Below are 13,453 nucleotides of genomic sequence, written 5' to 3'. Positions count from 1 at the left end.
TTTTTCTTATTATTTCTAGATGTTTACGCATTTTTTCACTTGCCCAAGGTTGAACGATCAGGTGCGGTAGTTGCTAGATAGCTGTTCTGTGACTTGTGCGTTGAAGTTCTTCTCAATATCGTTAAACTTTTTAAGAATCATGGTGTACTCACTTGCAGAAAAAGTGGAAATAATCGAACTTTATTTTAAAAATAATGAATGTATCGGGTTGCGCACTATCCTGAAAAACACCTTTATGGCAAAATTGTTCGCGAGTTAGTAGCAAAATTTCGCGAAACTCTAAGTAAATGAAGCTATGGAGGTATTCGTATTGGGCCAAGTTGCCATGGATAGTACGCTGAGTACAATTAGCCAATGAGATCGGCGTGAATCGCACAAGTGTCCAAAGGATATAACAGTTCCACCCGTACAAAATTCAGTTGGTACAACTCAACGAAGACGATTTTGATCGTCGTTTGCAATTTTGTGAAACTATGAGTGAACGAGTGGCGAATGATAATAATTTCCTATTTAATGTGTGTTTTTCGTATGAGTGTACGTTCTTTTTGAACGGTGTAGTTAATCGGCACAACTGTCAGTACTGGGCTGAGGACAACCCCAGGGTTTTTCACGAGGTGCACACTAGTAGTGGGAACTATCGAATGAATACCGAAACATTCGATAGTTGCAATTCATTCGAATAATTCGATAGCTAGTAAGAAAACATTCGTCGAAAACTATTCGAATAAAAATATCGAATAGATGCGTCATCTGCCTTGAAATATATTAATTCGGCAGCAAAAACCATTTATTTATAAAATTCATTCATTTGTAAAATTCATTTATTCGTCAGGATCGATTATAATAAAATATAAACTGGATTTTAGTTGTCGCCCGGCGACGTAGGTTTCTTTCCTAGAAACCCGACAGCGGTCTGCCGGCGGTCGGTGGCAATGGTATGAAAAAAGCCGGCATCTTTGATTTTGAGTCAGATAAAGATAAGGACACATTATTTTTTTTATTGAGGTGCTAGTATTTACACAGAAAATACATTATGAACGGCGCTGTTGCCGTATATTCGTATTAGTTGGTATTAGCAAAGAATATTATTCTTTGGTATTATAGTTAGTTAGGGATAGTATGACCTGTGGTTTTGGTATGACTATATATTTTGCATTTTTTTATTAATATTCTGTCTGTTTTTACACTGCAATAATACTTTTTATTTTGGATGTAGGAAAATGATTTTTAATGTTTTAAGCAAAACTGGTTTAATAAATAATAATAACAGTAATAATTTGTTATACCTATTAATAGCAAAAATTTAAAATCATTTAATATAAACATTTTTTAAGTAGTAGCAAAATATAAACAACAAAATAGAAGTCAAAATTATTTATATTAGATCCTATTTAAAAATAATATAGTCTCTAAATTTTTTGGCAACGTTGGTTTATTAAATAATAATAATTACAGAACTAATTTGTTATATTAACAACAAATTTTAAAATCATGAAATATAAACATTTAATAATTTTCTAAGCATGCAGTGTAATAGAAGAAAAATATAAATAAAAAATTAGAAATCAAAATTATATATGTTTATTACTTTGTACTAGTATTTAAAAATAATATTAGCTTTTACTGGCATTTACTTTAAAAAATAAATGAAATATTTCTTCGCAAAAATCTACATGTAAGAGAATTAGCATAAACAAAATACAAATATCGTTAACTTTTTTTTAAATTGGCACGTGTAAAACTTTAATCAATCAATTTAATTTTCTCATCCCAAAATTTGAGTTCGATAACCATTTACTTAACCACATTACTTAAATATGATTATTAAGTTCAACTAATTCATATATTACTAAAACATCTAAAATACAAATACATATGTATTTTTAAAATTAATTGTAAGTTCACCTCATCTCTCTTAAAAATTGTTACTTCTCAAAATTTCCCATTAACAAAATAGACCATATACCGTATAAAATTAAATAATTGAAAGATCGGAAAATCACACAAATTTTCGGAAAAATTTTGACCGCCTGCACACGTACACAATCGTCAATTTAAAAAAAAACACTACTACTTTAGTATTTTAAATATTTTAATAAACGCAAAAATAGCACAGTATTTAGAAGGCAAGTTATAAAAATTTGGAAGAACTAATAATGCACTGACGCAGACAAAAATCAAACGAATACTAAATTTCATTTATCAAAAGCATTCGATAGTCGTGGCTTAACGATAACCATTTAGTCGCACGGCGAGGTTGTCACATATGCTTTAGTATACAAATGAATGAATGATTTTATTCGAATGAAACCATTCGATAGTTGAAATCATTCATTCAGTAACCATTCGATAGTCTAATTCATTCGATAGTTCCCATCGCTAGTGCACACACAAACCCCTCAGAAATTGAACGTGTGGGCTGGTATTTTTGGAAATTCTATTGTAGGTCAGTTAAACGATATTGAGAAGAACTTCAACTCACAAGTCACAGAACAGCTATCTAGCAACTACCGCACCTGATCGTTCACCTTGTGGCAAGTAAAAAAATGCGTAAACATCTAGAAATAAGAAAAAACAGCAAATTGGTCGAAGGAATTTATCCTTATCATTTACTCTGATAAATGTTCAAATAAACTTTTCAAATTTCAATCCTTCATATTTTCTCAATGACTCGACCGATTTTCAAAAACGAAGCGGGGAAATATAGAGAATAGAAAGCTCTTTTCATTGCAGTGTCACTTGACCCCCTTTCCCATTTGAAAAAAGTTCGGGGATGACACCCCCGCTTAGAGGGTTGAAGATTTTGCATTCATTTTTGGGGCAAAAGTTGTCCTTCTCACAAACAAAATTGACGTGTTTTTGGATTTTTTGAAAAAAAAATACCCTGGCCGTTATGCCTTGCGGAACGTTTTCGATGAGCCACCCTGTATATTAACTATTTTTATTCTAAATATATTGAGAACAGTTGCTTGTAGCGATTTTTATCGAGACCATTTTTACGTAAAAAACGTCGTAAATGTATATTTTTTTACTCGGTAGTTTTATACAGGTACGGAGAAAATGTTATTATTCTTCAAATCAGTTAAAAAATTTGTAGGTGTCGCCCTCTACAAGTAGGAGTCATATTGACATCAAAATCAAATTTCTCATGTCAAAAAAACTCCCAGATAATAATTTTCATCTAAATATTGACGAATATTACATCAGAAATTATTTGAAAAAAATCGAAATAAAAATGAAATTTCTACACCCTGTATCTTCGAAACTAAGCATTTTAGGACCTATATTTATGCGAACTTTTATCTGTAGAATATGCTGCTAAAGTTTCCGGAATACAGCTTGGACCACCCTGTATATTAATAAACCACAGATTTTTCTCTCACCAACTACTTGCCGCTATTTTAAAAACACCACTTGAACGCCAAAAGTTAAACCGTAGTCAACTAGGACATGAATCAACTCAATTGATATGATTTGTGGTCGAGTTTCATACGAAATGAATTCAAGTGATTTGATCATTTCATCTGGTTCGTGTAAACGCAACTTAAAAATGACTCCATCTCAATATTCGAATAAGACCCCCGCTGATCATAATTACATCACAAATATTTCGATTAATTGAATTTTATTAGAGATCTAAATTCAATTTCATATCGCAATGATCTATAAATGTTTCCTCTTTAATACCGTTTGTCATAATTTATATTTTTGATATTTTTTGCATATTCTAATCGTTTGCGTTTTGTTTCAGCAAGAAGCACAGTCTAGACAAGAAGAGGCGCATAGACAGGAAGCAAACCGACAGCACCAGGAGGCTGTGCAGAGACAACAGCAGGAAGAATACAGGCAGGTCACACCACGTTCATTTTATTTATTTATGTCGTTCTAAGTGCACTTAAATCAGAATCAGTTATTACCATATAGACATATAAGATAGACTAACAATATACATTAATTTGTTTTGATCCAACATACAGGGTGGCAATTTTGAAAACGAACAGTATTTAATATTGCCTCTACCGATGATGTATGAAAATCTGGCGAAACACGTCAATTTACGTATCAAGGGGGACAATTTTTGAGGCATTTGTTAGGTTTGAGGGTTGTGTTTACTTTCAACCTCTTGACTCCCAGGGCACCTACCCCTAAAATGTTAAATAGCAACCCCTATTTCTTTTACTATTTTTGTGTTTCTTATAGAATTCTACATAAACTGCATTATTTCTTTGAGAATTTTATAAGGAACACAAAAATGGTAAAAGAAATAGGGGTTGCCATTTAAAATTTTAGGGGTAGGTGCCCTGGGGGTCAAAGGGTTGAAAGTAACACGACAACAAATGCCTCAAAAATTGTCCCCCTTGATATGTAAATTGACGTATTTCGCCAAATTTTCATACTATCATCGGTAGAGGTAATATTAAATACTGTTCGTTTTCTAGTATAGCAAGCTGTACCTTGCTACTCCCAAGGCGTCAAACGCTATATACGGGAGCTACTATTATAGTATATACAATAAAATCTTGTTTACTTCGCACTAAAATAGGTAATCGAAACTTTCGAAAAATTTGAAGTCGTTCTTAAGAAAATAAATAAAAACAAAAAAGCCCAGAATCAAAATCCGCACTTTATTTTTAATACGCCACACCTGGCATGTTGAAAAGCGGCAACACGGCCGCGGCCGGGCCTCCATGCTGACCCACCACCACCTCCACACAAGGCCATTCAACCTTTTCCAATATGGCGGAGATAGAAGTGCTTTATTTGGCGCGTATTTTAAAACCTGTTTTATTTCCAAATAGACATTTTTCACACAAATGTCGGGTTAGATTACGTAATATTTCACTAATTTTTTTAATATACAGGGGGTCTAAAGTTTTCCACATAAGTATGGAATTTTTTGTATTATTACTCTTATGAAAACATCAGTTAGTTACTTTTTATAAAAAGGTCTCCTTTCTCAGAAAATAGGTAGTGTTAAAATATTTAAACTTGAGGTAGCATATATAGGGTGTTCAAAATCATCGGAAAAAGAAATAACCAGAAATAATTATAATAATAGTTTAGAATTTACTGAACGTTTGATAAATATATACTATTATGGACAGTATAGGAAGTTACTTGTCTTAGTAAAAGTCTTGGTAAATGCTCTTGGAATTTAAACTACACTGGCTTGGGTCAAAAAATATGGAATATTTTTTCTATGTTTTGCAGCATTACAGAAATGGGAATAAATTTAAACTATAATAGGTGAGGATAAATAAAAAAATTTAATCCTATTATTATTAGGATTAGTAGGAGTGAAATTATCTCTTTTAATAGCTGTCAACCATTTTTTACGAAGCTCGACATTTTTGGGGAATATAAAGGCCTTGGGCTATAATTCCCGTGACAATTTGGAACAGAGCATGTAAAAGGCATGTTACAATAAAATGTTAATACCTACCCTTTAATACCTATCTTTTGATTATTGTAAGAGCAACCATTATAAAGTACTATGCAGACTGGCGGCGAAGGCTTTTTACTCATTTAGGTGTAATATCTTGATAAATACTTCTAGTTCTTACCTTAAAATAATTAATAATAGAGGAGTACGACAAGCACAAAAGCTTGAAGTTCCCTATGTGGAATGTCTGGTTTGGATTTTTATTACACTGTCATCACAATTTTCTGATCACACCATGCACTGAACACTAAGAACTAAAGAAACGTGTTGCAGAAGTGCAACAAACTAGAGATAATTATTTCTGGTATGCAATCGGAACGAGAAACCACTACCGGCTTTTCAGGTAAAAGGTAAACAATTTAATAATGCGCTGCCTTCGCCGCCATATTTGCCTTGCCCATAACATGTTGATTAGCCTTGAGTTGAGGTGGTGCTGGTCAAATCAAATCGCAATGTTGCCAGTTGTTGGCTGGCGCACGAGCACGGTTCTGCAATGTGATTGGGCGTATTTTTTATACGTCATCAATTGGCAGTTTAAAATTATTTCAAATTAAAGCAATTTTGAGGGCCTATAAAAATTATTCAATGTCATGGAACTATTTTTTTTTGGATAAATATACTGAAAATAGTCTTCTATTTCAGATTTTGGCCTTGAATTGGGTATTTTATTTGTTGTGAAAGAGCCCATTGATTTTTAAAAATCGCGCCCTCGGTGACGTAATTAAAAGTATAATTGATATCAAACATATATTTTAATCTATCTATTTTTTAAGTATTCTAAAATTTTAAAAAGAAAAGGTCATTTTTAATTGCGTAAATCAGGCTGTCAGGCTTATTAGACATAAATTAAAGTATAATAGGTACTTCAAAATTATGTTTTACGAAGTAGTTTATGTCTAAATATGGGGAATATTGCAGGCATCACCAGGAGGTCCTTCATCAGCACCACCAAGCAATAACAGAAGCCCAAGTTAGGCAACACCAACTGCAACAGCAGTTACATAACAACCATCACCAGATTTTACAAGTAAGAAAGCTTTAAATATACCTTCATTATTATTAAGTAATATATTAAGTTATTATCTAAATGTAGTTGTAAATAATCTATTTTAAATTAATGAATTTTAAAATTTCGATTTTTATTAGGATTATTTTTAGATTATTCCGTATATACAGGGTGGTTCGAACTGTATTCCGGAAAATAAGTAAAAAAAATTGTGTAAATGTTTGTCCTAAAATGCTTAGTTTCGGAGATACAGGGTGAAGAAGTTTCACTTTTATTACGATTTTATTTTGGCCTTTGGATGAAAATTGGTGTCTGTGAGTTTTTTGACATTAGAAATTTGATTTTCATGTCAATATGACTCCTATTATTTGTATCGGACGCCAGCTATATGTGTTTTAACTGTTTCGAAGAATAATAACTTTTCGTCTTAAACTTTCGTAACTAACGTACCTGTATAAAACTACTGAGTGAAGAAATTTACATTTTCGTGATTTTTTATATAAGAAATGTCTCTTGGTAAAAATCGCTACGAGCAACCGTTCTCAAAATATTTGGAATGGGAATAGTCAATGCATGTCATTATTGACATATAATAAGCATGTTGAGTAGACAGTTATTTGACTTAAATGATAAATTTGGGATTTGGGAACTTTATTTTTTTAAATTAGTCATAAATTTTTCTTCCAAAAAATGATGAGAAAACAGTTTCTGTTGAACTTTTGACACAAAAAACATTTGAAATTTATGATTTCAGTCTAATAACTATTTAGTCAATATGTTTAATTTATGTCAATGATGACAGGTATTGATAATTTCGGTTCCAAATATCTCGAGAACCATTTATGGAACCATAACCAATTACCAAGATACCTATTTTTACGTAAAGAACGTCTTAAATGTCTATTTTTTTACTCGGTAATTTTATACAGGTCATAGAAGAAGATTATAGAGAAAAGGAGGAAGAAGAACAGAATGGTTCTATACCAGGAAGGTCGTGTACAGATAACGTGTTCTGTTTAAAACAAGTTATAGAAAAAAGATCGGGATGAAACTTGGACACACATACAACATTTGTTGACTTACGGAAAGCGTACGACACTGTCCCAATATCAAGACTATGGAGAGTACTAGAACAATCAACCATACTTATATAACAGCTCTTAAGGAACGCAAAATCAAAAATAAAGGTAGGAAAAGAGCTTACAGAAACATTTATAACCGACAAAGGCTTGCGTCAAGGTTGTTGCATCTCCCCTACTCTCTTTAAAATATACGTTGCTTTAAAAAATTGGAAAAGAAAGATCCGTGGTATGGGCATAGAGATTGACAATGAATGTTTGTTCACACTTCAATTCGCAGACGATCAAATAATAGTCGCCAATGACAAAGATGATATGCAATATATGCTAAGAAAACTTATTGAAGAATACGGAGAATGGGGCTTGACAGTTAACATAGCCAAAACAAAATATCTATGTATAGGCGCACAAGAAGGAAATTTGAACTTGGACAACAGTCACGAAATTATTCAGTGTTAAGAGTATGAGTATACGACAGAGAAATAGAGAAAAGCATCAACGCGAAAAAATAATCGGATGTCTAAATGGAATCTTATGGAGCAAATCAATAACAAAGCGAAGAAAATTCAATATATATGAAACTATGATAAAGAGCAGCCCCCTGTATGGAGCAGAAACATGGAGAATAACTGAGAGATACAAAAAGAGGATAGAGGCCGTAGAAATGGATGCCATTCGAAGATCAATGGGAATTTCAAGACAACAACGAATAAGAAATAATACCATAAAACAACAAATAGGTATAGAAGGTACGATAACACAGGATATAGAGAAAAAGCAGCTGATCTGGTACGGACATGTAGAGGGAATGAAGGATACTAGATGGCCCAAGAAAATAATCAATTGGCAACCAAAGGGCAGAAGGAAACAGGGAAGACCGAAACTGGAATGGCAAAAGCGTACACAAAGCGATGAGTGAAAGAAACCTGTCAACAAAGGATTGTACGAATAGAACAGGCTGGAAATTGGGTATCGGACAACGTAGAAAAACGTTCTAAACCGACTAATATATATATTTTATACAGGTACGGACGAAAAATTACTCTTCAAACCAGTTAAAAATATGTAGGTGACGTCCTCTACAAGTAGGAGTCATATTGACATTTAAATCAAATTTCTCATGTCAAAAAACTCCCAGACAACAATTTTCACCCAAATAGTGACGTTAGGTACTTCAGAAACTATTTGGAAAAAATCGAAATATAAATGAAACTTCTACACCCTGTATGTCTGAAACTTGCCATTTTAGGACATTCATTTATACGAACCTTATTTAACCATTTCTTTCAACTTTTTAATTTGGTCACTCGAAAAAATTTGCTCCTGATATCGACCAATAGCGTTGAAATGAAGTCGATCTTTTTGCAGCAGCACCAGCAACTTACCCAACCAAAAGGCAGGATGCCGAAAAAGAACGATTCCAGACCCAGGGGCCGCATGACCGCCTACGCATTCTTCGTTCAAACGTGCCGCGAGGAGCACAAGAAGAAACACCCCGAAGAGAACGTGGTGTTCGCCGAGTTCTCCAAGAAGTGCGCAGAAAGATGGAAGGTAAGGAAACATGTTTTTTTAAGGTTATATTTTAATGGGACCAGGGTTGGGTAGGTAGAAAATTTTATATTTTCTTCCGTATTTTCTACACGTAGAAAATTGATTTTCTACATTTTTTACATGTTCAAACGTAGAAAATTAGTTTTGTATATTGTAAGCCTTTGTTGAGTTTATATTTATTTCAAATATTTCAATCACAACGATTAGTACAAGAAATAAACTAATAACGATATCTCTAATTGCTATTTATTATTTAACCAATGGGTAGTATATAGTATGCCAAAAAAAGCTTAACTATTCACTTCAGTATTATTTTAAATTGATTTGTACACCGGGAGGATGCTTGGCAGTGACTGTTGTGTAACTTATAATTCACAGGTATATAGTATTTTCCGTCATTTGTTGGATGTCCTCCTTGATTTGTTACACACTATAGTCGAAGTTTACAGATATCTTAAAGTTTTCAGTAGTAAGATCAAAGTTTACAGAATAATTCTATGTAATTCTGCGAACTTTGGTAAGACTAAAACAGAACAACAAAAAATAACTTCTTAACATAATGAAAGTAAGAACTACAAACTACAATAATTATTATTATAAGTACAGAGTTTATGAAACCACAGGCTCTCTATGGGAACATTAAAAAAAAAGGAACAACGTAAACTTTCAAAGAAAAAAATTAGACTTTTCTGTATGGTCTTCAGATTAAACAGAAAAAAATATTATAATAGTCTTCAGATCGATTACTGTCTTTTATCTTCAGGGAGTTAGTACCGTCACAGAATAGAGAGATAGCGTGCGCGGACATATATTACAGTTTTAACACTTCTAAAGTGAAAGAAACGGTTTAAATATACAAAATAAATTTTGTACCTGTTCTCAAATTTTATACGTTTTTTACTCAACTTTTTACTTCACTTTTCTACATACACGTAGAAAATTAATCTTCTACGCGTCGTTACCCAACCCTGGGCCTGAATTTACTGAATATTACTTAACAGTTGTTGTTAAAGTCTCTTTATATAAGCAACTCCGAAAGTTTGAAATATTAGTTTAATCACATTTTAATAAAAAAAAAAAACTATTCGTGAGTTGCTTTTTAGGGGATTTTCGGAAAATGTCGTAAACAAAAGAAAATTGCATAATACTTTTATAAATAACAAGCATCAATAGAGTTGGAAATCGATGATAAAAGTTCAAAATTACTTGCAGTATCTTGCAAGTCTTTCAAAGTATAATATTCTTGTCCATTTTCCCGAATATAATGAATAATAATAAATACCAGCATCCAAGTGACGTCCTACGCCCTTTGATGGTCTAGGGGCTGTGGAACTTGACTTATAAAATTTTGTATGACCATGCTTGTGATATCTGGCACCCGCACAAACAAAATCTTGACAAATAAGCTATTATTAGTGAAAATATGAATAAGTTTGTAAAAATCTGAAAATTTTTGGGCTAAGAAATGTTTGCCCGGTTTTTTTATTATCATAAAATATGAAAAAATTCAAACAAGTTCCAAAATGTCTACTGTTGATTCTACCTTTTAAATGAACTTTGAATCATCAAAAAATATTATTTTAGCCGAGTTATTAAACAATTTGTTCTATCAACAATGATACGCTAATGAAATCTATCATCGGAACGTTAACACTTTTTAGGAAGAAATTCAGGGATCTTCGAGGCGAAATATCTGGAAAACTACTACTTCTACGAAAAAAATAATAATAACCATTTTTATAGGTACCTAATTACCCAAGCTTCATTTTTTATTTCAAGAAAAATTTTATAAATTGCATATTTTGGCAGACATTTGCGAAAAGCTGATTTTTGGGCAATTTGGGGTCATTTTTTGGCAAAAACTGGATGTTGATGTGAATATTTTTCCCTAAAACTACTCTTTAATTTCCTGCATCCCAATTGTACCAACTTATTTCTTTGTAAAATAAAATAAACTACTTTTAAACTAAAATGACACACATCTATCACTGTCAAAAATTTTCCCGTTATGAGATTCCTTCCTAGTGATTATAAGTTGACATCTGAATAGACTAATTACTTCAAATCATTACTCTATACAATCCTCGATAAAAATTATCGAAGTAAAGAACAAAATAAGAAAATCAGTACCCATGTACCACCCCGCAATACGAATATATATCGTTTCTCGTACAAAGATTCCCGCCGTGAGTCTACGGAACAGCCTTGAAAGCTTTTTCGAAACGCATACTTGGAGATCTAAGGTCAAGTTGAGCGTTTTTTTCTTTCGCGTTTCTTAATCGGACACAGAGGAACAGAGAGAACTCGTGGCTGTTTTTGTTCAGATATTTCGCATTACTTGAATTATTACCGAACGAATATATATTTTTTCATTATTTCGTCGCAGTGATTTATAGAGTTTCTGCTTTCTGCTAAGAGACGTAGATTAATCTATTTTACTAGAAGTTTAAGAAAAAATTAGGTACAGTATGTCCTCGGATTGTCTTTGCAAGGGGAAAATAGAACTTGTTTGAATTTTTCATATTTTATAATAATAAAAAAACCGGACAAACATTCCTTAACCCAAAAATTTTCAGATTTTTACAAACTTATTCATATTTGCACTAATAATAGCTTATGTGTCAAGAGTCTCTTTAAGCAACTCAGAAAGTTCAAAGTACTTGTTAAGCACATTTTAATAAAAAACAACTATTCGTGAGTAGCCTTTTCCGTCTTATTAAGTGTCGTTCCGTCTTTAAGTGTCGTAAACAAAAGAAAATTGCATAATAACTTTATAAGTAACAAACATCAATGAGGAGTTGGAAATCAATGATAAAAGTTCAAAATTACCTGCAATATCTTGCAACTCTTCCAGAGTATATTGTTCTTGTCCATTTTCCCGGATGTAATGGACTAGCTTCACCATTTGCTCTGAAATATCAGCACCCAAAAGACGTCCTACTCCCCTTGATGATCTAGGGGCTGTGGAACATGACTTGTAAAATTGTGTATGACATTGCTTGTGATATCTGGCACCCGCACAAAAATTTTTTTGACAAATAAGCTAATAGTTCAGTACGTCTGTCCGTTCTAGTGTTGGGAAAATTCGAATTAAATAATACGACTAATTCGATAGTAAATTAAAACTAACTAATTCGAATTATCTTTTTCGATATAATCGAGATAAAAATTAGTAGTATTTTATATTATATCTGTGGTAACCGAATTACAAATGAACATAAAACATAACCTCTTATGGACGAATACGAATATTAGTAATTAGTATAGTACTATTAGTAGTATTCTTTCGTTTGAAAATTTTCACTTAAACTGATTTATAAAAGGAATCGACAAAGAAAGGAACGATCCGATATAGAAAAATCCAGAAATCATTGTTATTTCCTATACCACGTAGGAATAAATCAGTTTAAGTGAAAATTTTCATTTCGTTCAGAACGAAAGAATACTACTATTATTTGGTTCATTTCCATCTCACCCAAATTTCACCGAACACCTGCCGAACACTAAAATTAATTTTCTTCTTTTATCTAAATAATTATTGATTGCAACTGATAAAATAAAAAGAAATACGAACCGCACGTAAACAGGGACATACTTATATCGTTTTAGAAGAAGCTTTTATTTTAGATATGAGCTTTTCAATAGGAATTGAAACAATCATAAACTCGGCACTTTTAAATTTAAAACTTTAAATTATGGTTTAATTTATTAAAACGGCTTCGGCACAGTTAATAGAATACATTGAATAAAGAATATTTTTTTTATTTTTTATTCAGTGATAGAATATAGGTATGGCAATGGTTCAGAATTTGTTTAAAATAGCCCCTAGACGAGCACTAGCTGGGACGAATTTATTTTTAGGTTAAATTTATAATACTACTAAATAATTCGAATTATTAATTCGATTGTGAAAGATGAATTATTACTAATTATTCGATGGTGAAAATAATTCGATTATTCCCATCACTAGTCCGTTCTGTAGCTACGGGGTATCCGTGAGAGGGGAAACGATATTCTCTCCATGTTTTTCGTAAAAAAATAGACGACGCGTCCCATCAATGAAAATTCGACAAATTTGGAAGTAGCCAATAAAATTAGTGGGCGGAGCGATTTCAAGTCAAGTCGACGTATAAAATATATTGCTGTTTATTTAAATGTTTTTTGTCCGCATTCCTTTCATAGACACAGTTCCAGCAGACGTACTTTACGAGAGCTAGCTACGTCGGAAAAACAAGTATTTTTTGAGACGTCTGGCTCTTTGATATATCTTTTACTATGCTCTCTAGAACAGCAGGCGGCTCGTCTGGCTGCCGGTAAACGTTGCGTTCCCTACTGCGCATTGAAAGAAGATCCTATATTTTTATTAGTCCTTTA

The 13,453-nt window shown here is 32.4% G+C and overlaps 1 protein-coding gene across 3 annotated transcripts in view; it reads left to right on the top strand.

The window, feature by feature from the left end:
* LOC115874515 (high mobility group protein DSP1-like) overlaps positions 1-13,453 on the top strand; it is a 36,902-nt gene that overhangs the window by 13,145 nt on the left and 10,304 nt on the right. The window contains exons 2-4 of one of the 3 annotated variants that reach the window (XM_030889672.1): positions 3,752-3,846; positions 6,362-6,470; positions 8,900-9,079. In XM_030889672.1, coding sequence (XP_030745532.1) covers positions 3,752-3,846; positions 6,362-6,470; positions 8,900-9,079 — 384 coding nt within the window. Of the gene's footprint in view, positions 1-3,751; positions 3,847-6,361; positions 6,471-8,881; positions 9,080-13,453 lie in introns of all 3 variants that reach the window. The other 2 variants (XM_030889670.1, XM_030889671.1) reach the window with 2 other exon arrangements.

This window comes from Sitophilus oryzae, unplaced genomic scaffold, assembly GCF_002938485.1.
Source record: "Sitophilus oryzae breed Bouriz unplaced genomic scaffold, Soryzae_2.0 scaffold_1297_pilon_pilon, whole genome shotgun sequence".
Lineage (NCBI taxonomy): Eukaryota > Metazoa > Arthropoda > Insecta > Coleoptera > Curculionidae > Sitophilus > Sitophilus oryzae.
Note: the sequence above shows the minus strand (reverse complement) of the source record. Positions and strands in the feature narration are given on the sequence as shown.